This window comes from Kogia breviceps, chromosome 10 (assembly GCF_026419965.1).
Source record: "Kogia breviceps isolate mKogBre1 chromosome 10, mKogBre1 haplotype 1, whole genome shotgun sequence".
Classification (NCBI taxonomy): Eukaryota; Metazoa; Chordata; class Mammalia; order Artiodactyla; family Physeteridae; genus Kogia; species Kogia breviceps.
In genome coordinates this window covers 41,176,922-41,204,771 of record NC_081319.1, presented here as the reverse complement: position 1 = coordinate 41,204,771, position 27,850 = coordinate 41,176,922, and the positions used below count along the sequence as shown (strand labels likewise).

Sequence of the window (27,850 nt, the reverse complement as noted above, 5' to 3'; positions counted from 1 at the left end):
GGTAATTCAGGTTAAAATGAACAGAAATGTTTTCTTACCTTTAGGTCTTTCCAACTGTCCAGGAGCTTGGTGGCCAAATCACTTATATCTACTGTTTTATCTGGCTGTTCCTGGCTCCTCTCACTCTCCACATCAGATACACCCTCCTCTTCATCTTGGGATGGTGTTTCCTCAGCAATAGGTTCGTCTAGTTTTGTGCCATTGCTCTCTTTAGACTCTATTTCAGTGTCAGCCTCTTGTTCAGACGTGGGTAGCTTAATGGCCTCCACAGCAATTTCACTATCCACTTTAGATTCAGGCAGCTGTTGTGTGAGTAGCTGTTGTGACTGTAACTCTTCCTCTTCTTCTACAGGGACATTTTCTAACTGGTCAAGGTCCTCTTTGCCATCCTTGCCTTCTAGCTCACTGGTAGCATCAGAGATCGCACTGTCCATGCTATTTTCACTTATAATTTTAAGTCTGCGAAACATCAGCTTCTTGGGGGTGTCTGTGTCAGCTTCTATGCTCAGCTTGGTGGAAGGATCAGGTGTGTTGAGTGGTGTGTGAGCACGTGATGTATTCTCGCTAGAATACCCATCTCCTTCACTCAGCTGAGGGACAGCAGTCTTGGTTTGAGACCAACGTTGAATAATAGGAAGTACTTTGCTTTCCTCCAACATATTTTTAGTAGGAATCGGTAAATGTTCCAAAGTCTTTATAATCTGATTAAACATAATTTAAAAAAAACAAATAAACATCACTTTGTACAGTTGACTTTTCAAGCCTCTCCATGGGACTCAGATCAATTCTGCAGAAGCAGTGGTTTTTTTACTGTCTTATTAAATTAAGACCTAAATCTTGTAACCACAGACAGATTTAAATGTCATAATATTACTTTCCTCTAGTATGGAAGGAAAAGTGTTTGATTTTTTATTTTTTTGGCTGCACCATGAGGCATGTGGGATCTTAGTTGCCCAACCAGGGATCAAACCCGTGCCCCCTGCAGTGGAAGCTCAGAGTCTCAACCACTGGACTGCCAGTGAAGTCCCAGAAAAGTGTTTTAATAAGCCTGACCAGCAAGAATAAAATGTAGAGCAGATGACTGCTCACACATCAAATAGGACTAATTTAATTAATATTCTCCACCAGTAGTTCTCAAACCCAGGTAGATTTTTTTAAAATATCAACACTACTGGACCTCATCCTGGGTATGTTTTTCTAAAAAGTTTCCCAAGTGACTGTGATAAAGGCTTGGGAACTAAGCAACAATATATATTTAAATGTCTTGCATACAAACAAAAAATGTAGATATTACTTAACCTCCTTAGCCTTTGACAAACAGCTGTCTAGCAAAGAGAGACACTCTCTTCATTCCGAGATAACCACCCCAACCCCACACTCTGAAATCCAAGAATTTCTTCCAAAGTACTCCCCCAGTGTAGTTCTACAGAAACCCCAAGGCTTCCCCAACTCCTACTTATTGCTGAATCTCCTGGGAGAAGGGATGGAGGCAAGACAATCACTCATTTGCCCACTCACGTTTTTGTTTTTAAAAGTATATTATTAAATGACTTCGGGATTATATTAGCACTTATGATTAAAAAGAACTACATTTAAACCAAGTTAGAAAATATTGTGTATTTCATGGGACGGTATAAATATAACAGTTCCACTAACGACATTGTCAATGAACATCTATTTAGATCTTTTAAAACAATTTACTCTTCAAAATGTTCTTACTCTTGTCATCCAGAATTCAGCTCTTCATAATGTTTTAGAACCCCAGAATTTAAGTTCCATATGGTTTCCTATCTTTTTAAAATTATGGTTTTAGGGCTTCCCTGGTGGCGCAGTGGTTGAGAGTCCGCCTGCCGATGCAGGGGACAGGGGTTTGTGCCCCAGTCCGGTAAGATCCCACATGCCATGGAGCGGCTAGGCCCGTGAGCCATGGCCGCTGAGCCTGTGTGTCCGGAGCCTGTGCTCCGCAACGGGAGAGGCCGCAACAGCGAGGGGCCTGTGTACCGAAAAAAAAAAAAAAAAATTATGGTTTTAGCAACACACTGGATCTTTCACTTAACTATGATACTAGTATATCTTGCTCTTGCAGTTCCCAACTATGTAGTACTAAGCTTTAAAAGATACCACAGGGAAAACCACTGGGCAAACTCACTTCCAGTAAGGTGTATGTAAAGTTACAGTTATAGGAATGACACTGGGATGATAAAATGATGTAATTATTTAATATGAGTGGTAAATATAGTGCTAATTTCATTATCATTGGTATTATCACAATACCTTCAACCTAAATAATAAATACAGTGGTTTTAAGAAACAAGCAGGTCAGCTGAATGTGAACTGACCTCTTCCTGAAGCTTCTGGTTACTTTCCCGGCCATCACCTAGTTCTGCCATCCAGATCCACAACAAAGATAGCCCATGACGTTCCAGAAAGGACTTCAGGCAAGACTGTGAATGTGTGTTCTTCCATGGGGGAAGCGAAGCAGGATGCAGTGTATTGGGGGGTGGGGGAAGGAAGACACATAATACCAGAGAGAGCGTTAAAGAGGGCCCACAGAGTGGACCAGAAAGTTCATTTACATTCACAAAGAAACCTAGAAATTCTATTTTGATTAATCTACTAGAACTGTGCAATTAATAAATGCTTTAAAGTGAGAGATTATAATCTTTTTTGATACTTAAAATGTCAACCTGGACTTTACTAAAGTTCAAATTTTGAAGGACTAAGAAAAAAATTATATTCACCATTTTTACTGAAAAAGCTAAACTATAAAAAAAAATTTAAAAATCTTTACTGTTAAAATTTCTTGCTTTGAGATCCTGTGGTAAAAATGGCTTTGCCATGCTACTAATGAAGCAGCGGTGGGGAGAGACCCTCTCTATCAAGTGTCATGTATTGTCACACACACAAAAAAAATTCCACCATGTTCTTTGACTAGAGAGAAAACACACAATATCTACTAATAAATGATGCTGAACTCTTAAGACATGTTTAAGAGTACAAGTTTTCAGTCATATAGAACTCACATATCCATTTTAAAAATGAGTAACTCTTCTCATATCAGAATTATTCCTTTTCCATTCATCATTCTGGATTGTAGTTTAAATGTCCCACCTCAAATTCAGAAATAAAAAATAAATTAATATCAAAATGTTCACCTGTATGAGCTTGAGACAGGTAAGTTTCTGTTCCAAAGTTTCAATTCTAACCATTAGCCGGGATAAGCTGAGCACCTGGTTTTTATCAGAGAGACCCTCACCATTCTCCATCAGAGCTTCTAGCTCTCCATCCACCTGCCAAAGCAAGGAAAAATATCTGGTTATAGACAACAACAACAACAACAACAAAACCCCCACTAATCTAAGAATCAAACAATCTGAAAAGATGCTCGACCTCACCAGTAATAAGGAAAACTAAGACCACAGTAAGAAACCATATTACACTCACTATAAGAAGTCTGATAAAATCAAGTCTAGGAAGAGATGTGGGTCAAAACAAACTTTTGTACACTGCTAATGAAAATATAAATTGGTATGATCAATTTGAAAAGCATTTCATTCAATCACCAAATATTTACCAAGCACTTATACATCAAGTATGGTTCTAGGTACTGAAGACATGGCAAAGAAGCAAAACAAAAAAATCTGCCTTTATGGGAGGAAGAAAAATTATATTAGGTGAGAAGTATGTCAGGAAAAAAAAAAGTATCTCAGAAAAAATAAAGCATTGAAATAAAGCTTGAAATATAAAATATTTGTATCCCCTATGCCTAGACGTTGTACACCTAAGAATAAACCCTAGAGAAACTTCTGCACATGTGTACTCTGAGAATCAGAAGAATGTTCATTGAATAGCCATTCATAAGAGCAAAAAACTGCCAACAACCCAAATGCCTGTGGCCAGGCTGGATAAACCGGCATGTTCACATAATGGCATATACCACAATGAAAGGAATCAAGTGCAGCCAAATGCAACAAAAATTATCAATCTTAGCAAACATAATGTTATGTAAAAAAATAAGGTTTCAGAATATTGCATGCTGTATGAATCCGTTTCTCTGCACCTCAAAAACAAACTTTTTATAGATACATATCTGAAAAGTCTATTTTAAAATGGCATGGGGGACTTCCCTGATGACGCAGTGGTTAAGAATCCACGCGCCAATGCAGGGGACACAGGTTCGATCCCTGATCCGGGAAGATCCCACATGCTGCAGAGGAACTAAGCCTGTGGCCACAACTACTAAGCCTGCGCTCCAGAGCCCAAGAGCCACAACTACTGAGGAGCTCACATGCCACAACTACTGAAGTCTGCACACCTAGAGCCTGCACTCTGCAACAAGAGAAGCCACCACAATGAGAAGCCCGCATACCACAATGAAGATTAGACCCCGCTCGCCGCAACTAGAGAAAGCCCGCGCAGCAACAAAGACCCAACACAGCCATAAATCAATAAATGATTTTTAATTTATTTGTTTGTTTGTTTTTCAAAAAGGGCAAGGGAAGTAAGACACAAAATTCAAAATGGTGGTATCCTCCAGGAGCTATAAACAGAGAGAAGGAAGCAGAGAAGTGCTCACATGCACATATAATTATAGGCTTTATAACTTACATAAATTCTTTGTTCCAAAGATATTAAATAATAGAGAACAACAGCAACAAAAATCAAGGTTCCAAAGGTTATTTTCTAGCTGTGTTGCAGCAGTTATAAGGATACCCTCACAGAACTTACTATCGGGGAGATAAAATTAACTCATATGAAAACGAACAATGAAGCATTAACTATAAATGCTAATGTTAAAAAACCTAAGAGGTCTAAGATGAAGGGAGCGTTTAAAATGAGAGTCACCAGAAATGAATTCACCGAAGTGGGGTTAGAAATAGGTAAGATAAAAACAAGAGGAGGGAGGAAGCAGAAGGAAAAGTCTGAACAACCGGAAATGGAAAATTATGACAGTGCATACTATGCGCAGCCTGGCTGGAGTGGATAAGGTGTGGTGAGGAATTGAGAAAAATCTTATCAAAAAGAAGGCTGGTGGGGCTTCCCTGGTGGCGCAGTGGTTGAGAGTCCGCCTGCCGATGCAGAGGAAGCGGGTTCATGCCCTGGTCCGGGAAGATCCCACATGCCGCAGAGCGGCTGGGCCCGTGAGCCATGGCCGCTGAGTCTGCGCGTCCGGAGCCTGTGCTCCGCAACGGGAGAGGCCAAAACACTGAGAGGCCCGTGTACCGAGGAAAAAAAAAAAAAAAGAAGGCTGGTGTTAGAACATCTCAGATGTAATATAAAAGAATCTGGATTTGATGAGACTAAGTAAGAGAGCTCTATGACTGAATCCCAAAAAAGGAATAATATGATCAGAATGGAATTTGAGAATAATTAGTCTGACAGTAACAGGATGAAATCTAGACATGACAGAGATTGAAGGAGAAGAGATATAAACGATAGCATTAAATCAACTTGACATGAAATGATAAAAGTACAGAATGAGCTGATAATAAATTAGAGAAAAGCAAATCTAAAAGAAAAAAATCTTGAAATTTTCTGTTACTTAACTGGCTAAGTGTCTCACTTAATATAATTTTAGGCAAGGCATTGAAACATTTATATTTCATATTATACCCCAAAACTCTTATTATGGTATGTAGAACAAATATAAATGAGAAAATATAAAATGCTGCCTGCAAAAAGCTGAAGATACATAAACTCATTTTTTCCTTCTAAAAAGTACATTTGAGGCTCATCCTTTTTCATTTCCAGTATTATTTCTTAGGTTTTGAATAAATTAAATACATGAACAGAAAAGCCAATTTACAGTTAAATCTTAATGTAAGACAAATTCCTTAAAGATGTTTTTTTCCTTGCATATCCTAAATGTAAAAATTTCCTGTGTCCCAAATTCCAGAGGATTAGCATAGGAAAGACCAAGGGCTTTAAAATACTACTTTCCCTCTCAAATACAAGAACCTTGCTTTCGACAGTTTTGAGATGCAAATATTCACTAAGCTTATATTTCCTTTTGGGATTATTTCCTTTTCATAATTAGGCATGTAATCTGAAAAGTTAAAACTGAGTTGTTACTTTCATTCATCAATAAATTGAGTAGATATTACTGTAAAAAAGGCACTACTGGGATATAAAAAAGTAGCATTCTTAAGGAAATAAACAGTAAAAATGTAGAAGTATAAATAACAAAATTTTGCAAACAAAATACAGAAGGTGAACAACCTTTGAACATTCCTACTATAATGATAAGCTTAATGGTTGTATTACATAAAAGTAAGCATGCCAATCCTAGTGGTGATATGATACAGCTTCCATATTTTGGATACTCAAGTGAACAATCAATTGTGGAATTAATAACTTTACGACACCTGCAGGGGAGGAAGCCAGGAGATGACTGACATTGATTGCTTTCATTAAATTTACTAAAAGTATTTATTTTTCATTTATGGGTCAACACCTTCCAAAAAGGATTTGTGGTAAGTATAAGGAGGATTAGGATGTTATTTTAATAAATTACTGATAAATGAAAATTTATATGTATATACACAATTCTATAGCACTTAAAAATTTATTCTGTTAATTACCTAATCAGTCCAAGAAAAATGTTTATTCTTTATTTTGTGGTATGAACTGTCTTTAATGAGTCTAAAGCACCATTGTTAATACATTCTGATAAATATAACATGTATAGAAAAGTATATAAACAATTAGTAAATAAACAGGTTTAATAAACAAACAGTTGAGCAATATCCATGGCAACCAACACTCGGGTAAAAGGGCAGTGTGGGGGGATGGGGAGGACACTGCCAGTGTTCCTGAAGTGCTCCATGTGCCCCTTCCTTGTTATAATACCTTCTCTTCTTAACTCTAGAGATAATGTCTCCTAACTTTTTAGGAAATAGTTCTGATTTTTAAAATAGGTTTACTACATATATTATAAATCCCTAAACATTATAATTTTGTCTGTTTTTAATCTTTATGTAAATCAAATCACACTGGACAAAAAAATCTTTGTGCCATGGTTCTTTTTCAATCAACTTTACATTTTAAGTCATCATTGTTGCATGCAACCATAAGTTTATTTTCTTTCTTTTTTTTTTTTTTTTTTTTCGGTACACGGGCCTCTCACTGTTGTGGCTTCTCCCGTTGAGGAGCATAGGCTCTGGACGCGCAGGCTCAGCGGCCATGGCTCACGGGCCCAGCCGCTCTGCGGCATGTGGGATCTTCCCAGACCGGGGCACGAACCCTTGTCCCCTGCATCGGCAGGCAGACTCTCAACCACTGCGCCACCAGGGAAGCCCCATAAGTTTATTTCCGTGACTAGTTTTTCATCATATGATTATACTATAATTTATTCATACTAATGTTCATGGGTATTTGAGTTGTTTCTGATTTTTCTAATGTAAGCAATGCTGCTATGATTCCTGATGTGCATTTTAAACAAGTCTCTCTCTGGTTATAGACGTAGGAGTGCAACTGTTGGCTCATATAGTATACATACATTCACCTTTAGTAAATAACAACAAAGTGTTTTCAAAAGTGATTGTATCCATTTACACCTCCACCACCAGTGTATGAGATCTATTGTTCCTGTGTATCACATCCCACTTAATTTTTATCAATGTGGTCAGTATGCAAATAACATCTGATAGTAGTTTTAATTTGTACTCCCCTGATTACTAATGAGGTCGAACACCTTTCCACATGTTTACTGGCTATCTGAATTACTAAAGTGTCTGTGGAAGTTGTTTATTTTTCTTTTGAGGCTATTTTTTTCTTATTGATTAGACAGAGCTCTCTATATATTCCAGATACTAGGATTTGTTTGTTATCTGCTGAAAGCAACTATTTCCTTTCTTATGTGGCTTTTCACCCTCTTTGTTGTGTAAATTAGTTACTGTTAATTTGTTTCACAAACTCAAAAGAGATTAAGGTAAATTTCAGACTATTCCCTGTTTATAATTTACAAACTACAAATAACATCAGATAATAGTAGGGATTTATTATACCTCCATCAACTAAGTATTTAATTAAGTACCTAGTTTGTGACATACCCAAAGAAGACAATCACCTGTCCTGGAAGAGCTTACTGTTTTAAGTGGATAAACTGTATGTACATAGCTTCAATCATAAGAGCAAGGAATAAGAAATGTTCACCAATCAAAGGTTAATATGGGGGGGCAGATGCAGACTACAGTGCCATTAAAATATTCTTGTTAATAGTTAAAATATGCAAAACTATATCTTAAACTGCCGCTATCTTTTCCTTTCCATGGCATCCCCTACCCAAAAGAATTCCAAAAACTAACACTTGGGAATTTCTTTCTTTCCTTTTTTTTTTTTCTTTTTCATGCTGTACCACGCAGTTTGTGGGATCTTACTTCCCCGACCAGGGATGGAACCCAGGGCTACGGCAGTGAAAGCACCGAGTTCCCTGCCAGGGACCTCCCTAACACTTGGGAATTTCAAGAGGTGCTACTTTTGTGATTCTATTCAACTGTACCTGACCAGAACTCAGAATCTAAGCATCCAGCCGCAATTTCAGTAGACCAATCCAATGAAAACTAAAGAGAAGTTAAACTCTTCATTACAGTCAAGGACAAATGACCCTTCTAGGAATCCAGATTCACTCTGGGTCATTCCTCTATCAGGGCAAAGCTTCATCCAAAACATCCCTGTTCCAGAACAGCTTCAAATTCACAACTGGAGGGCTTCACTGGTGGCGCAGTGGTTAAGAATCTGCCTGCTAATGCAGGGAAACGGGTTTGAGCCCTGGTCCGGGAATATCCCACATGCCGCGGAGCAACAAAGCCCATGCGCCACAACTACTGAGCCTGCGCTCTAGAGCCAGCGAGCCACAGCTGCTGAAGCCTGCGCACTTAGAGCCTGTGCTCCGCAACAAGAGAAGCCACTGAAATGAGAAGCCCGCACATCGCAATAAAGAGTAGCCCCTGCTCACTGCAACTAAGGAAAAGCCCATGTGCAGCAACGAAGACCCAAAGCAGCCAAAAATAAATAAATTAATTAAATTTTTTAAAAATTTCACATCTGGAGCAAACCATGACTTCAGCTCACCAACTGACTAGATTCACTTTACATCTAATTTAGTCTACAATACCATAAAAGACTGATATGGACACACTATTACCAGAATAAAAACAGCAAGCAAAAACCAGGAATATCTATGTCTTGGTCCCTTGGGGTTGTTCCTGAATCTTATCAGGAAGGTAGAAAGCCATCTGATATTGTTATGATGGCAGTATAATACCACCCAGGAAACCATCACACTACAACAACACTCCCCACCAATAATGCAGTTTTTAATGTAAGTTCTGAAAACAGAAAATAACCAAAGGGAAGCTTTTATGGAGATTTTAGCTTAGGTCAACATGTTTAACGACTACTTTGTGGTTGCTCTGGTAAACTATCAATTATATGAAACAAGAGTTAAAAATAAAAGTAATCTTGACAAAGTTTAAAGAAAAATTTCCTGTAATAGGTCCAAAAGCTAATAGGCTATGACCCAGTGCCCCCACTTCCATGGATATACCTTAAAGAAACATGTACAGAAGAGACATGTGCAAAAACATTAAGAGCAAAAGATTGGAAACACAAGTGTTCATCAGTAGGAATATATGTAAATAGTTATATGATGAAAACCTTTACAGCAGTTAAAAATGTACATATATATATACATATACATATATCAACATGGAAGAGTAAAAAACAAATTGTGGGGGTTTCCCTGGTGGCGCAGTGGTTAAAAATCCACCTGCCAGTGCAGGGGACACAGGTTCAAGCCCTGGTCCAGGAAGATCCCACATGCCATGGAGCAACTAAGCCTGCGAGCCACAACTACTGAGCCTGCACTCTAGAGCCTGTGAGCCACAACTACTGAAGCCCACATGCCTAGAGCCCGTGCTCCGCAACAAGAGAAGCCACTGCAATGAGAAGCCCGCACACCACAATGAACAGTAGCCCCCACTCACCACAACTAGAGAAAGCCCACATGCAGCAACGAAGACCCAACACAGCCAAAACATAAATAAAAATTTTTTTAAAATTGTAGAAATATATATATATATATATATAATTTCTGAATCTCTACACAAAGGAACTCAATACTGTTAAAAGCAAAGAAAAGAGCTAGACTAGCTCCTTCCCATCGCTTATGGGTGACCTTGTAACCTCTGTGCTTTAGTGTTCTCATCTGTAAAAGAGGGAAAATCCTTGTACCTAACTTAAAGGACTTATTGTGAGAATTAAATGAGTTAATGTATTAGCCAGACTCATCAAGAATAAAAGGGATAAGACTCAAATCAATAGAATTAGAAATGAAAAAGGAGAAGTAACAACTGACACTGCAGAAATACAAAAGATTATTAGAGATTACTACAAGCAACTGTATGGCAATAAAATGGACAACCTGGAAGAAATGGACAAATTCTTAGAAATGCACAACCTGCCGAGACTGAACCAGGAAGAAAGAGAAAATATGAATAGACCAATCACAAGCACTGAAATTGAAACTGTGATTCAAAATCTTCCAACAAACAAAAGCCCAGGACCAGATGGCTTCACAGGCGAATTCTATCAAACATTTAGAGAAGAGCTAACACCTATCCTTCTCAAACTCTTCCAAAAGATAGCAGAGGGAGGAACACTCCCAAACTCATTCTATGAGGCCACCATCACCCTGATACCAAAACCAGACAAAGATTTCACAAAGAAAGAAAACTACAGGCCAATATCTCTGATGAACATAGATGCAAAAATCCTCAACAAAATATTAGCAAACAGAATCCAACAGCACATTAAAAGGATCATACACCATGATCAAGTGGGGTTTATTCCAGGAATGCAAGGATTCTTCAATATACGCAAATCAATCAACGTGATACACCATATCAACAAACTGAAAGAGAAAAACCATATGATCATCTCAATAGATGCAGAGAAAGCTTTTGACAAAATTCAACACTGATTTATGATAAAAACCCTGCAGAAAGTAGGCATACAGGGAACTTTCCTCAACATAATAAAGGCCATATATGACAAACCCACAGCTAGCATCGTTCTCAATGGTGAAAAACTGAAACCATTTCTACTAAGATCAGGAACAAGACAAGGTTGCCCACTCTCACCACTCTTATTCAACATAGTTTTGGAAGTTCTAGCCACAGCAATCAGAGAAGAAAAAGAAATAAAAGGAATCCAAATAGGAAAAGAAGAAGTAAAGCTGTCACTGTTTGCAGATGACATGATACTATACATAGAGAATCCTAAGGATGCTACCAGAAAACTACTAGAGCTAATCAATGAATTTGGTAAAGTTGCAGAATACAAAATTAATGCACAGAAATCTCTGGCATTCTTATACACTAATGATGAAAAATCTGAGAGTGAAATTAAGAAAACACTCCCATTTACCATTGCAACAAAAAGAATAAAATATCTAGGAATAAACCTACCTAAGGAGACAAAAGACTTGTATGCAGAAAACTATAAGACACTGATGAAAGAAATGAAAGATGATACAAATAGGTGGAGAAATATACCATGTTCTTGGATTGGAAGAATCAACACTGTGAAAATGACTCTACTACCCAAAGCAATCTACAGATTCAATTCTATCCCTATCAAATTACCACTGGCATTTTTTACAGAACTAGAACAAAAAATTTCACAATTTGTATGGAAACACAAAAGACCCCGAATAGCCAAAGCAATCTTGAGAACGAAAAATGGAGCTGGAGGAATTAGGCTCCCTGACTTTAGACTCTACTACAAGGCTACAGTAATCAAGACAGTATGGTACTGGCACAAAAACAGAAATATAGATCAATGGAACAGGATAGAAAGCCCAGAGATAAACCCACACACATATGGTCACCTTATCTTTGATAAAGGAGGGAAGGATATACAGTGGAGAAAAGACAGCCTCTTCAATAAGTGGTGCTGGGAAAACTGGACAGCTACATGTAAAAGTATGAAATTAGAACAATCCCTAACACCACACACAAAAATAAACTCAAAATGGGTTAAAGACCTAAATGTAAGGCCAGACACTATCAAACTCTTAGATGAAAACATAGGCAGAACACTCTACGACATAAATCACAGCAAGATCCTTTTTGACCCATCTCCTAGAGAAATGGAAATCAAAACAAAAATAAACAAATGGGACCTAATAAAACTTAAAAGCTTTTGCACAGCAAAAGATACTATAAACAAGACCAAAAGACAACCCTCAGAATGGGAGAAAATATTTGCAAATGAAGCAACTGACAAAGGATTAATGTCCAAAATTTATAAGCAACTCATGCAGCTCAATAACAAAAAACCAAACAACCCAATCCAAAAATGGGCAGAAGAACTAAATAGACATTTCTCCAGAGAAGATATACAGATTGCTAACAAACACATGAAAGAATGCTCAACATCATTAATCATTAGAGAAATGCAAATCAAAACTACAACGAGATATCATCTCACACTGGTCAGATTGGCCTTCATCAAAAAATCTAGAAACAATAAATGCTGGAGAGGGTGTGGAGAAAAGGGAACCCTCTTGCACTGCTGGTGGGAATGTAAGTTGATACAGCCACTATGGAGAACAGTATGGAGGTTCCTTAAAAAACTACAAATAGAACTACCATACGACCCAGCAATCCCACTACTGGGCATATACCCTGAGAAAACCATAATTCAGAAAGACTCATGTACCAAAATGTTCATTGCAGCTCTATTTACAATAGCTAGGACATGGAAGCAACCTAAGTGTCCATCAACAGATGAATGGATAAAGAAGATGTGGCACATATATACAATGGAATATTACTCAGCCATAAAAAGAAATGAAACTGAGTTATTTATAATGAGGTGGATGGACCTGGAGTCTGTCATACAGAGTGAAGTAAGTCAGGAGAAAAACAAATACCGTATGCTAACACATATATATGGACTCTAAGGGAAAAAAATGTCATGAAGAGATTAGTGGTAGGACAGGAATAAAACACAGACTTACTAGAGCATGGACTTGAGGATATGGGGAGGGGGAAGGGTGGGCTGTGATGAAGTGGGAGAGTGGCAGGGACATATATACACTACCAAATGTAAATTAGATAGCTAGTGGGAAGCTGCCACATAGCACAGGGAGATCACCTCTGTGCTTTGTGACCACCTAGAGGGGTGGGATAGGGAGGGTGGGAGAGAGGGTGATGCAAGAGGGAAGAGATATGGGAACATATGTATATGTATAACTGATTCACTTTGTTGTAAAGGAAAAACTAACACACTATTGTAAAACATTTATACTCCAATAAGGATGTTTAAAAATTAAATAAATAAATAAATAAATGAGTTAATGTGTCAGGCACTTAGAAGAGTGCTTAGCACACAGTTACAACATATATGCTCTCTAAAAAATAGAGCTGAAGCAACAACACTCTAAAGAGCATTTGTTCATCTTGGGTGGTAGAAGCATGGGTGTTTCTTGTAAACTTTCCCTTTTTGCATTTTTTATGACCCTTTTTTTGATCCTTTTTTTTGAATTTTTAAATGGCCCTTTCTAATGCTTCCTACTATCTAAGTCTTCTTACAGAATTCAGATTCTCAATAACTAATTCTCTCCAATTAATTTGGGTTTACTGACATCACCTTTTAACTATTACACTTTTATCCCTTTCCTGACTTATGTATTCTATCTGCTCAACTAAATAGTAAGACTGCTGTCATTTATAATTCTTAACATAAGTATGGGTTCCTGAAAAGCCTAGGAATGAGCTAACTGCAAAAGACTCACAGGTGGATTTGCTGGCTAACACCTCTGGCCCCCTGGCTCCTTCTGGCCCTCCACTAAGATTCATAGGTCTGGGGGTAGGCCAAAAAATGTGCATTTTTACAATGGACTCTGCCAAGTGGTTCTGAGGTGGAGAAACACTGCTCTGACAAAAGGATCCTCAGAAAAAGGGAGGGGGAATTTTTAAAAACGACACAAAATTCTTGTCCCAGTTAAGAGCTTCTGTAGTAGCAAGATATCACTCACCTCCAGTTGTGACTCAGGTGAACTGGGGTAGAAAAAGGCTATCAACCACTGTTCTAATGGATTAAATACAAAGACCATCTGAGACTATCCCTTTCTCACTCTTGGGTTGCCTGTTACCTCTCAAAACTCACCTTACGCTCCAAGGAGAATTTTAGAGATTTTAAGAACACGTGCAAACAAAAGACAAAACTATATTAAAAGATTAGGAATGTAGATCAGACTTATGTGAGTCAACAGATAAACATGTTACTTATACATAAGATTAGGAGTTTTACAGGCTCTCAAAAACTATTAGCCTGTCTGTTTTCAAGATGACTTCAATAGTTCTCAGTATCCACGTCTAATCTCCATGAAACAAAAATAGCAATCGTACTTCTTTTCCATGATTATCTCATTTGACCCTGAATTTCTGATTGTAGTTTGACTTTTCAAAGTTCAATCAGGAAAGCTACCTCCCTTCTTAAAATGCACATGGTGACAGTTGAAAGAAGAATGGAACACTTACCGAATCCTTCTTCCGAGATCGTTCTTTCTTCATTTTCCCTCCGGCTGCTCTGATGCTGACTCTGTTCTCTCCTCCCAGGTAACCCCTGCAATTAGCCGACCCACAGAAACATTTCTGAGCTTCTTTCCTGTTCGAGGAGCAAAAGAAAGATGTCAATTATGTGAAAGTAAACCATAAAAAATGTTGATAGTATAGCAATTACGTACAGGAGAAGAGTCAATCCAGCTTAAAGGAAAAAAAACAGTTTTTTTTAAGAGCCACCAACAAACCTGATACTAGCTAATGGAAATGCCTGAAAATTGCTCTTAAAAATAAGTCATTCTTTATTAAGCTAGACAAAACTAGCCAAGAAATTAATAAGTAATTTCTCCATTTATGAGAGTTTCTACTAATGTATGAAAATAAGAGATCATATATACCTGTTGGGGCTAAGAACAAAATTGCTTAAATAGATCAACACCTGTAACTTAGATGTAAATATTTAACTGACACACAGAACAAAATGTATTATTATGAACAGATATACAGATAGAAAATGCATAATTAGTAAAGGACACTTAGAAGGAAACACGTGGTTATTAAAAGTTATCATTACATAAGGATGAGACATTACTAATAAATATAGTAATAAATCAATGTAACCATGGAGTCAAGGGTAAAGTGGAGGAAAGAATACAGGCCTAAAACTACAGCCCTGTGTATAAACCACCTCTCCCATTTATTTACTCTGCAACCAGAGCTACCCAAGGAAAACACGAAGGACTATTCCAAAAGTAAACTGATAGATTTAGTATATAACAGTAGTAATCAGAGGCACAAAAATATTTGATAAATACAGCAGGGAATCACAAACAGCGCTTAATTTCTAGTTTCCTTTTTTTCTAAGAGGACAGTACAAACACAAGAGGAAAAAAAAAAAATAAGGGAGCCCTACATGGAACCTGGTCAACCCCAGAATACCTGACCATTGCCTAGATCCATTAGTTCATGAGGTGCTGCAAAATAGTGATACCATTACTGCTTCATTTATTAGCTAAAATAACCTCTATAAAGAATTTCCTCTCACCAACTGCTTGGTTTAATCAAAAATTCACTTGGGAAAGGAAGGATAAATGCTTGATTTTTTTCTTTTAATTTTTAAACTAGTGGTTACTAGTAGTGAGAGGGAAAGGGGAAGGGGCGAAACAGGGACAGGAGATTAAGAGATATAACTATTATGCATAAAATAAATAAGCTACTAGGATGTACTGTACAATAGAGGAAATATAGGCAGTGTTTTGTAGTAACTATAGATGGAATATAACCTTTAAAATTGTGATTCACTATGTTGTATACCTGTAACTTATGTAATATTGCACATCAACTATACTTCAATTTTAAAAAAACCAAAAAGTAGTTTCCAAAGTCATGAATTGGTTCCTTTCAATTATGACTAATGTGTTTTTATTTTTAAAATGTCATTAAAACTCATGGATTTTACGTAGTGTGTTTCAAACCACTTGCCATTATTATTCTTAATGATGCTTAAGAGTTAATAAGAACTCTCCCACTTTTGGTTAAGTGAGATTCTATTCAAGCTATCTCCAAAGTCCCTTTGACATGACCCTCCTAATCTTTTATAACTGGTTTTCTGGTATGAGGAGATAATCCAGAGTCATCTTGTTCAATACCTGTCCCAAAGTTGACACCAGACATTTCTGCGAGGAACCCTGGCTCTTTTTATTGGGGTTTTATTAAAACCACAATATAAATGCTAGGGGTATTCAGTGCTATCGCATCAGTTACTGGTTTTGGTAGAACTAGGTAACAAATTATTTTTCAGAGTACTATATGGTATAGATGAGACATGATAAAGTCATGAACTGATAAATGACAGATGAATTATGGCCACACTGGGATTCATTATATTGTTCTCTTTATACCATGTCAACACCCTGTTGACATTTCTGTAATAAAAAGTTTTAAAATTACATTAGAAACGTAATTATATAAATAAGGCAGCATGAAGTTCAGAGGAGGAACTTGTAGTTCCTGTACAATATCCCTTAATGACCTGAAGTGTCATACAGAAAGAAAATACACAGAACTAAAAGAGAACACTATAGATAAGAACTGACAGTACATATAACTTCTTAGTAATTCACATCTAAGTTTTAGATTCCTATATCTGAAGAGTCTATTTCTCCATCAGAAGCAGCAAAACAGAACGGAATCAATACTCACCCATATCTTTGGAACTGATAGTCAAATGTTAACTCTGAGCCTGAAGGAACCAGTTTGGTGGTAAAAAACCCAACTCTCAGTTGTCCGTTCACAGTCCACTGAGATGTTGTTTTTAAAAGAAAAGAAATTAGTAACTGGTTAATCTATGTGCGTGTGTGGTTTTTTTTTTTTTTTTAAAGATCACCATCACCTGTCTTAATTATGCATGTGCCTCTTTAGATAATAAAGGCTTTTCCAAATAGCTAACAGGGAAATTTAAAAAAAAAACAAAACTTAAGTATCACTCTTATTTAATGAGCTACCAGATAAATATCATCTATAATTTAACTCTAATAAAAGTACCTGCTACTTTAACTTATCTTAATACACATTTCCACACAGTAAAGATTCACTTGTAGTAAAAATAGGCAAATATGGAATGCTTGGTGTCACTGAGTACCAGGCGAATTTGTATTACCTTATGTTAAAAGTAACTATAAGATAAGATGGGGCATGGAAAAAGGGAAACAACAATGCCAGAAGTTTAATTTCATGAAGCAGTGGTCATAATGCTGAGTATAGAGAAAGGGAAGGGAAGCATCAGAACAGATACATAAAACTCAAAAATTAAAATGGGGGTAAATACACAGGGATTGGACCTTGTAGTTCCAGAATATGTAAGATGTAAGTTGACTGGAAAGCTCCTGTCCAGATCATTTGAACCCGCTACTGATGAAAAACCCAGACTTAAAGAGGTGAAGGGAAACAGTACAGTTGGAATCTCACAGCTAGACATGTGGTCACCAGCTGCAGGCAAAACTAGAACCAGAATTTAATTAGGTTAAATAATTTCACACTGGGTTCTCCTATTCGTTATATGTTTTGGCTCTTGGAAGAGCTGTATCTAAGATCTATTAGTACAGAGATCAAAGGGCAAAAAATATTCAAGAGTCAAAACTATTCAATATGAGAGGAAATCACTGATATATTTTTCTAGGGCATGGGTCCATAGCTTTCTTAACCTAAAAAAACCAATATTCTAATATGCATATATATATATATATGCTTTTTTAAAAAACTCTAAGCTTAAAACATAAATTAGAGGATACCAAGATCATTACCTCAAAATGTCACATCGAATTCGGTAAATGGACTTATCAAGTGTCAACTATGTGCTAGGCACAGGGACATAAAGATAACCAAGACCCAAAGTCTGGCCTTGCTGAGGAGGAGCAGTATATCCACATGCATACCATATATCGTCTCTCTCATCTGTGGCCATTCAGCCCCTTATAAATGTTATTAAAACCACCAAATTTGGCACCTGGATAAGACTGATATAAAATCTGAATACAATAGTACACACTGGACTTCATCAAAATTAAAATTTAGTTTTTCATTTTGGCAACTTAAACAATATCTAAAATTTATGGGCAGAGATGTGACAATTAAATGCAACTAGAGTTCCTGGATTGGATCCTAGACTAGAAAAATGACATATGGCAAAACTTGAATAAGGTCTTTAGACTAGTTAGTAGTTAATAGTATTTCCTGGATTGGGTAATTGTATTATGGTTTTATTCAATGTAGACATTTGCAGAAGCTAGTGAAGGATAATATATGGGAAATCTGTACTATTTCAGCACTATTTATTATTTTATACATCTAAACTTATTTCAAAATAAATTTTAACAGAGTAAGAAAAAAATCATTAAAATGATTAAAAAATAATATCCGTGGGTACCTTTTGTATAGAATCTAAAATTAATAGTCAGAACAGCAGTCTTGAACAAATATCCCAAACTTAATCTACCTCAACTTACTTTTTGAGTCTCACAGTTTGGTTCACAGCTGTGATTCATGAACCGGGAGCAATTTCCTTTCTGAGTGGCATCTATTATCTAGGGAAAAGGACAATTTAACAGTTAAAAATGAGACCTTAAAACATATGTGGGGCTTCCCTGGTGGCGCAGCGGTTGAGAATCCGCCTGCCGATGCAGGAGACACGGGTTCGTGCCCTGGTCCGGGAAGATCCCACATGCCGCGGAGCAACTAAGCCCGTGAGCCATGGCCACTAGGCCTGCGCGTCCGGAGCCTGTGCTCCGCAACGGGAGAGGCCACAACAGTGAGAGGCCCGCATACCGCAAAAAAAAAAAAAAAAAAAAAAAAAAAAAACATATGTGCACTTTGCAAAGGCAAGGCATCTGGCAAATTTAAAACCCTTATCCCTAATCCCCCGTTCCTTTAGAGAACTCTCTCATATTACTTTACACATCAAAGTGACAAATATCCAACTTCTTCCTCAGAAAGATCTCTAACTATCAACATTTTACCTAGGGGGCAAAATTATCTCCATATCTATCAATGTCTCATTTTCTTTTAGCTATTTCTTATATCCTATTATATTCCAATCTTACTTCATGTGTTTAAAACTTCATTTTCAAATGCATGCAATACCACAGTGCAGTAGCTCTCAAACTTGAGTATGTATCTGAATCCACTGGAGAGCTTGTTAAAACTCTTGCTGAGCCCACCCTCAGAGTGAGATTCAACAGGTCCTAGGATGGGTCCCTACAACTTGCATTTCCAGACTGAATGTAGAGGCAGACATGAGAATCTAGCTAAATTCTAGTAAGCCAGACATTAAAGAGATTTGTAAATGGTACTCCTCACTAAAAAAAAAAAAACTTTTTGGAAAGTACTTAATTTTCACAAAAGCATATGTTATTTGTGTCAACATAATAGCCTTACTGTCACTTTTAAATGGTTTAATAAAAAATAAGTATTTTCAACTTCTCAGCTTTCGTCTTTAATATAAATATTGGTAAGTATAATCCACATAAACAAAAGCTCTTTGGGGGCCATCAATAATTTTTAAGAATTGTAGTATGAAGCATGTATGTTTACATTTACATATACATGTAAATACCCCCCTCTCTCTCATCCTTTTTGTAAGCAAATAGAAAAAAAAACTATCCACACTGTTCAGCTCCTTATTTTGGTCACTTAATATATTTTAGAGATCAGCCCATATCAATGAACCCTTTCAAACTCAAGAATTTCCAGATCTGTTTCAAAACAAACACATTCATGCCACTTACCTCATCATTCTTCAGGGCCATGAAATAGTAGTGGATGTTCTTGTTTCGTGCATACTCCTTTACCCGGGCTTTAAACTCTTTATGATCAAGTACCTCTCCACAATATTCCAGGACAAAGGTGTTCCTGGCAAAAGAAAAACAGTATTTCCTGCCTAGGAGATATACGGAAAACACATACTTCCATGCAAAAATAATGAATTTCAAAAACGATTGTAAAGTGGACAGATTTGTAATTACACAAGATGTAATTAAAATATATGTAAAGTGCCTAGCAACTAATCAAGGTTAATTTTCTCCTTCCTAATACTTTTCAAAGAATGTTGACTCTAAGAAGCTTTTATAATTTACACTTATACCAAAATGCATATCCTTGCTCTCACTAGATATTAAAATGAACTTTCAAGTCTGGTTTACATTATCATGAAAACAGTGATTCACAACTGAGAAACAGTTGTGAAGAAATCAGAAGCAGTAAAAACTTAGAGGCTTTATGTCCTAAGAAAAAAGAAGGCAACCTAAATACAGCAGCCCTTCTACTACCTTTACTCTCAAAGGTCTCTAATGATGTTAAAGGTCAAATATACCTTTTCTCTGACTGCATTCTTTCTGAGTTTTCTCTAGCATTTATCAACAATCATGATTAAGCTCTCTCCTTGGCTTCTTTCAGTTACCTTCTACCTCTGATTGTTCTTTCATGGTTATTTACCTATTTCTTCTCCACTGAAGATATTCTCAGTCTCTTCCCTCTCCCTTTATTTTATGAAAGCTCATTCTCACCAATGAATTCAAGTATTACCTCCACGTAAACAAATGCTTCTGTACGGTTTACTCCCAAGTTCTGACCTGAAATGACCTACCTGGAAGTCTTGTTTTACCCTTTCAAAATAAACATGACCTGGAATACCCTGGCTGTCCAGTGGCTAGGACTCAGCGCTTTCATTGCTGGGGCCTGGGCTCATTCCCTGGTCAGGGAGCTAAGACACCACAAGGCGCGCAGAGAGAAAATAAACAAACGTGCCCTAATAACACTAACCAAAGAGATTTTTTAAATGTAAAAATGTAAATCATTTGTATCTGTTATGATATACTGACATAATCAGTATACTTCTTCTTTTTTTCTTTTTTTGGCCATGCTAAGAAAATGCTATGTTTAACAGCTTTCTTTAAGAAGCCAGAAACAAAAAGCCACATTTATATTTCATATAAATATCTAGAATAGGTAAATCCATAGAGATGGCAGATTTAGAGGTTGCCAAGGGCTGGGAAGAGAGGGCAATAGGGGGAATCTGCTTAATGGGTAAGGGGTTTCCTTTTGGGGTGATAAAAATTTTTGGAACTAGACAGAGGTGATAGCTGCCCAATATTATGAATGTACTAAATGCCACTGAATTGTGCACTTTAAAAAGGCTAATAATATATTGTGTGAATTTTACTCCACACCCCCCCCCCAAAAAAACAAAGTCCCATTTGGTATCCAATAACATTAAGTCAACCTGGACAGCACTGCCTTCCATTCCTACAGCCTAAAACTTGAGGGTTTTGCTTATTTTTTTGGTGGAGTCTGTCATGGTATTTTAACAGTAACTAGCAGCTTTGCTCCAAATACCGCCTCCTCATACTGTGCACATCTGACAGTATGCCCTTCTTAAGTGGGAATACTCTACCAGTGTACACCTAAATAGCTTAGAGTTAAAAATTTATAAAACTGGTATTACCATCAGCACATGGAAGTACATGAGTGAAGGTGTGGGAATCATGGAAACATTAAGTCCTAGTATTTTTTTTTTTTTTTTTTTTTTTTTAATTTTTTTTTGCAGTACGCGGGCCTCTCACTGTTGTGGCCTCTCCCGTTGCGGAGCACAGGCTCCGGATGCGCAGGCTCAGCGGCCATGGCTCACGGGCCCAGCCGCTCCGCGGCGTGTGGGATCTTCCCGGACCGGGGCACGAACCCGTGTCCCCTGCATCGGCAGGCAGACTCTTTACCACTACGCCACCAGGGAAGCCCAAGTCCTAGTATATTTTTACCAAAGCAGGGTTCTTTGTGAGTAGCTGAGGAAAGCTAAAGAGCTTTAGGAAATTTTAACCTGCTACGTGAACCAGTCACGCATTCTCTCCTCTCTTCTCCCATCTCCTTCCCCATAACAGACACGGACTCCTGAGCCATCAAATAGTCTCTGTTGCATACAACAAGAATTTATGTTAAAGTTGAAGCTATGTTAGTGCAGACTCTGCCAAGAGGCAGTGTCCACTACCACCCCTGTAAGAGAGGGTTATGTCCAAACTGGAGTTCCTTTAAAAAAATTTTTAAAAGACTCTCCAAAAGAAAAGCCTGGCTGGCTTGAGTAGAATAAAAGAAAGCATACCTGAAAACCTGCATCTAGACCAGAGTTAGTGATTTTAGAAATGCACCAGACTGCCTTGGGAAGTACAGAGTTCAGTGTTGTTAACAGTGTTCAAGGGAAACTTAGTCTATTATTTATTTAAAATATTATAAAGGATCCAATGAATTTGAATATGAAACATACTGAGGTATTTGTTTCAAAGAAACAATTTAAAAATGGTTATAAACCAAAATACTTTGATAATACTTTGCAGAAAAGAGAAATATATGAGGTTCCTACTATCTACTTTTTGTTTGTTTGTGGTATGCGGGCCTCTCACTGTTGTGTCCTCTTCCGTTGTGGAGCACAAGCTCCAGACACGCAGGCTCAACGGCCATGGCCCACGGGCCCAGCCGCTCGGCGGCATGTGGGATCTTCCCGGACCGGGGCACGAACCCATGTCCCCTGCATTGGCAGGCGGACTCTCAACCACTGCGCCACCAGGGAAGCCCTTCTACTTTTTTATATAATAAAACATGGATTTTTTTCTGGTTGGTTCTCAAAAGGATAAAGTGACATGAATATCATTTCCTATTTTCACAATAAAAACCAAATGATTTGGCTTTCAAAAGATATATGGAAAAAAAAAAAGATATATGAGGTTCCTGTCAGAAAACTAAATTACCTGGTAGTGGTGGTGGTGATTATTATTAAGTTGTTTGCTATCTGGTTGCTTTGAATCCCCACAATAAACAGACTAAAACCCCTCACTCCATCCCAATTCCCATTCAAGTGTGGCCATATGCTTAGGATTCTGAAAGAATAGTTGTGCCTGAGTCAATAGAATCAGCAACTGTTTTATTTTATTCCTTTATTCCTTTGATGTATTTTTAAAAATTCTTCAATCAGGGCTTCCCTGGTGGCGCAGTGGTTGAGAGTCCGCCTGCCGATGCAGGGGACGCGGGTTCGTGCCCTGGTCTGGGAGGATCCCACGTGCCACGGAGTGGCTGGGCCCGTGAGCCATGGCCGCTGAGCCTGCGCGTCCGGAGCCTGTGCTCTGCAACGGGAGAGGCCACAACAGTGAGAGGCCCGCGTACCGCAAAAAAAAAAAAAAAAAAAAAAAATTCTTCAATCATAAACACATGTAATCTGTATATACTTAACTTTAAAGAAAAAGGTACTCAACTCTCATAAGAATACTGAAATATACTATATGTAAGAAAATGAGTGGTTAAAGGAAATACCGAATATGGTAGAAAATAAAACTGAACCTTTTATTGCATTACATATAAAAGTTACATGACTTTAGAAGGCAACATTTATTCATTCAAAAATGTTTAATGAGTGTCTATCAAGTATGCTTTAATTCTCTATCTCAATATTCTCAGACACCCTCCACTACTCTTATCCCAACTAAACTTTATATAGATTCAACTTTATAGATTCTGTCCTAACTCCTTTTTATAGAGTTTCATAGGGATTCTGGGGATCTACAGCAAACACTTGGTAATTACTTGGAATTAAAGGTAACATAACTATCAGACAAAGAAGGACCGGCCTAGTCCAAATATCACAAGGGACAAACTGTTCTCTCATATATAGACAGAAGAGATTTCTATTTAATTTCCTAAAAGAAGTGAATTTAAAACGAACAAACTAGCTACCAAGTGGTCATTCTGCACAATAATCATTATTAAACTTCAGTGTAATAGGCAAATTATTTTCCTAAAAAGTATCTAACCAACTTCAACAACACAAATGAAGTGAAAGGCAATTAAAACATAACTTACGAAGGAAGGTCTTTAGCAGCTCTCAAGCCCCAGCCTTTCTTTTCTGTGAGTATGACTTCCACATCTGCATGCTGTTTTCTTTGAAACCGTCTATTGGAACAATAATCCCCATTTGGACACCGAGAAGAACTGAAATGAGAAAAGGAGAAAATTAATTCTTCAAAGCAGCAAAAGAACCAAAAACACGTTCACAAGAATGTTATGTAAATATATCCATATCTTTATGGCATACTCAGCATATGTGTGGTAAACATCCAAGTGAGCCTTCCTCAATAATTCTTTCCATCATGAAGGGATTCCTTAAAGTTGAGTGTCTACATAGTTAAACAGATGATGCCCAAAATACAGTCTTGTCAACTGGTCATTACCCCTCCCTGAGTGTCTAAGATACATTTCGAGGCTGCATGTAAGTTTGCAGTACTCTGACAACTATGCAGAGCTAACTTATTTTCAATCAGTGCACCTTCTCTTATATTCTACTCCAATTATCACTAATTTCATCTTTTGAATGTAGCTAACTACTTGAGCTACATTTAAGAGAAACCAAAGTCGTCATTAAACATATCTTTGTTCAGAGTAAGCACAATATAAACTGGCAAGGCTCTTCCCTCATGGATCCTAGAATAAAAATAAAATCAAAAATTTACTGAATTCTTAATATTCCAAAGCTGACAGATACAAAGGCTTTTAATACCCAGTAAGGCTACAATAAAAATTACCTATTATTTCCAATATATTATTATTTATTGCCAAACCAGTAGTAGTAAGCAACATTTTTACAGATGTCTAAAGGATAAGGGATTCACTCTGGAGAGAAGCAGTGAAGGAAAGCTTTCCGGAAGAAGTAGGATTAAAGCAGAATCTCTAATGACACAGAGGATATGGACAGATAAGGAAAACAAGAGGTACAATGACAGTGCCCACCTGTGTGCAGAAATAGGAAACAAGGCCTACTTGAGAAAAGGGGAATAAAATAGCTAAGGATAACTGATAAGAAAGGTGGTTTGCTGGAAGATGAAAAGGCACGTTGTTGATGTAGTATGAAGGGCTCTCAATACCAAGGTTACATTTGAACCTTATCTTGAGAACCACTAAAAGTTTTGAGCGTGGGAATAACAAGAAAAAAGAATTTCTGTACTTCATATCTGTTCAACAAGGTTGGCAGGAAAAACCGAAGAATGCAGAGACAAGGGCAACAATGTCAAATTAGGAGAATACTGTTTTTATGTCTTCTCTTCTTTTTTAATTAATTAATTAATTAACTTGGCTGTGTTGGGTCTTCTTTGCTGTGTGTGGGCTTTCTCTGGTTGTGGCGAGCGGTGGCTACTCTTAGTTGCAGTGTGCAGGTTTCTCATTGTGGTGGCTTCTCGTTGCGTAGCACGGGCTCTAGGCTCACAGGCTTCAGTAGTTGTGGCACGTGAGCTCAGCAGTTGTGGCACACGGGCTTAGTTGCTCCGCGGCATGTGGGATCTTCCCAGACCAGGGCTCGAACCCGTGTCCCCTGCATCGGCAGGCAGACTCTTAACCACTGCACCACCAGGGAAATCTCTCTTCTCTTCTTATATGTTTACTGTCATCTCTACTTTTAGTTTACATTTAAAAACACCAAAAATGCTTTCTCTTTTCTATTTTTTGAAGTATATGTTTTATTTTTGTAACACTATTACAAAAGCAAAACCAAAAACTGAATTTTGAAAAAAAACACTTCATTAACACTAAAAATAAGGTACCTATACTATAAATCACCTTATATTCTTTGCATGTTAAAAATGATACAATTTGGGGCTTTCCTGGTGGCGCAGTGGTTGAGAGTCCGCCTGCTGATGCAGGGGACACGGGTTCGTGTCCCAGTCTGGGAAGATCCCACATGCCGCGGAGCAGCTGGGCCCGTGAGCCATGGCTGCTGAGCCTGCGCGTCCAGAGCCTGTGCTCCGTGATGGGAGAGGCCACAACAGTGAGAGGCCCGCGTACAGAGAAAAAAAAAAAAGATACAATTTTCAATCAGACTGGTTTTTTTTAAAAAATCACATTTTTTAATGTAAAGATATTTACTGTTTATATGAAAAATATGGAAGCAAATGTCTATCAATAGAAGATTAATAATTATGGGTTAACTATGAATAGAATACATAATGTAGTCAAGAGAAAGATTTAGATAGGTCTAAATATGTAGCTCCGAATAGGTCTCCAAAATATATTTAATTAAAAGTGTGTGGGCTTCCCTGGTGGCGCAGTGGTTGAGAATCTGCCTGCCGATGCAGGGGACACGGGTTCGAGCCCTGGTCTGGGAAGATCCCACATGCCGCGGAGCAACTGGGCCCGTGAGCCACAACTACTGAGCCTGCGCGTCTGGAGCCTGTGCTCCACAGCAAGAGAGGCCGCGATAGTGAGAGGCCTGCGCACCGCGATGAAGAGTGGCCCCCGCTTGCCGCAACTGGAGAAAGCCCTCGCACAGAAACAAAGACCCAACACAGCCAAAAAATAAATTAATTAATTAATTAAAAATAAATAAATAAATAAAAGTGTGCGGACTTCCCTAGTGGCACAGTGGTTAAGAATCTACCTACCAATGCAGGGGACACACGTTCAAGCCCTGATCCAGGAGGATCTCACATGCCGCAGAGCAACTCAGCTCATGTGCCACAACTACTGAGCCTGTGCTCTAGAGCCCGCAAGCCACAGCTGCTGAGGCTCACATGCCTAGAGCCCATGCTCCGCAACAAGAGCAGCTACCATGATGAGGGGCCTGTGCACCGCGGCAGGTAGTGGCCCCCGCTCGCCACAACTAGGGAAAGCCCGCGCACAGCAACGAAGTCCCAAGGCAGCCAAAATCACATTAAAAAAAAATTATTAGAAAAAAAGAAAAGTATGTGTAGCAGGGGAGGGGGAACAAAGTTTCAAAAAATACACATAGTGGGCTTTCCTGGTGGTGCAGTGGTTGAGAGTCCACCTGCCAATGCAGGGGACACGGGTTCGTGCCCTGGTCCGGGAGGATCCCACATGCCGTGGAGCGGCTGGGCCCGTGAGCCATGGCCGCTGAGCCTATGTGTCCGGAGCCTGTGCTCCGCAACGGTAGAGGCCATGACAGTGAGAGGCCCGTGTACCAAAAAAAAAAAAAAAAAAAAAAAGTACACATAGTAAGGATTTCATTTCTACACATAAAAAGAGGAAATGTCTACCCATGCTGGTATAGGCATAAAAATTATCTGGAAAGACTATAAATAGAGGGATTGAGGCTTGGGGGAGCAAGACATTTTACTTTAAGCACTTTTGAAATGTTAGGGTTTTAGCTTATTTTATAGTAAAAGCTAAAAAATACCAACATTTACCTCTCAGGACGTGAACCTTAAAAGAGATAAAAGGAGACTGGGTAAAATTAGTACTACTGTGTTAGCATTAGGGCTACTTTACAGAGCACTTACAATATGTACTATAATCTAATGCACAATGCAAGGGAAATTTGCCTCCTTATAAACACTATTACACGTTGGAGATTTCATTGCTCAGAAATACTCAACAATAGGTAGAGGAGAAAAGTTAAATTTTACTCCTAATAATTCTTCTTAAAATTTAGAGACATTTAATAGAATAGTTGAACAAAAGCAGAGTATTCTAATTTACTTACCATTCAATCATGAGGAGACGATTGAGACAATCTTCCCCACATGCTATTTCACCTTGAGCTCTTTCATCTTTAGAAAGAGGTGTACACTCACACTGCATTCGCTTAATATCCCGATGGGATTTATTCTTCTTTCTATTGGGTAAAATTTTATTAAAATTGGTTAAATAAATGTCCTGGCAATGATACAACATACACAATCAAAAATGTGCTAAATCTCACTAGTTTCCCATTTAATGATTCTGGTTAAGTCAATCATTCAGAA

At 38.0% G+C, this 27,850-nt stretch overlaps 1 protein-coding gene across 4 annotated transcripts in view; it reads right to left on the bottom strand.

Annotated features, from left to right (window-relative positions):
- The window catches only part of SETD2 (SET domain containing 2, histone lysine methyltransferase), a 117,760-nt gene that overhangs the window by 50,277 nt on the left and 39,633 nt on the right, over positions 1 to 27,850 (bottom strand). For all 4 annotated transcript variants that reach the window (XR_010842590.1, XM_059078154.2, XM_067044448.1 and 1 more), the window contains exons 4-12: positions 27,589 to 27,720; positions 23,964 to 24,092; positions 19,853 to 19,976; positions 18,575 to 18,652; positions 16,773 to 16,870; positions 14,550 to 14,676; positions 3,156 to 3,290; positions 2,340 to 2,459; positions 39 to 701 (exon numbers count right to left, since the gene is read on the bottom strand). Coding sequence is in view for 3 of the 4 variants with exons in the window: in XM_059078154.2 (XP_058934137.1) it covers positions 39 to 701; positions 2,340 to 2,459; positions 3,156 to 3,290; positions 14,550 to 14,676; positions 16,773 to 16,870; positions 18,575 to 18,652; positions 19,853 to 19,976; positions 23,964 to 24,092; positions 27,589 to 27,720 (1,606 nt within the window). In the remaining variant the exon portion in view is untranslated. The remainder of the gene's footprint in view (positions 1 to 38; positions 702 to 2,339; positions 2,460 to 3,155; positions 3,291 to 14,549; positions 14,677 to 16,772; positions 16,871 to 18,574; positions 18,653 to 19,852; positions 19,977 to 23,963; positions 24,093 to 27,588; positions 27,721 to 27,850) is intronic.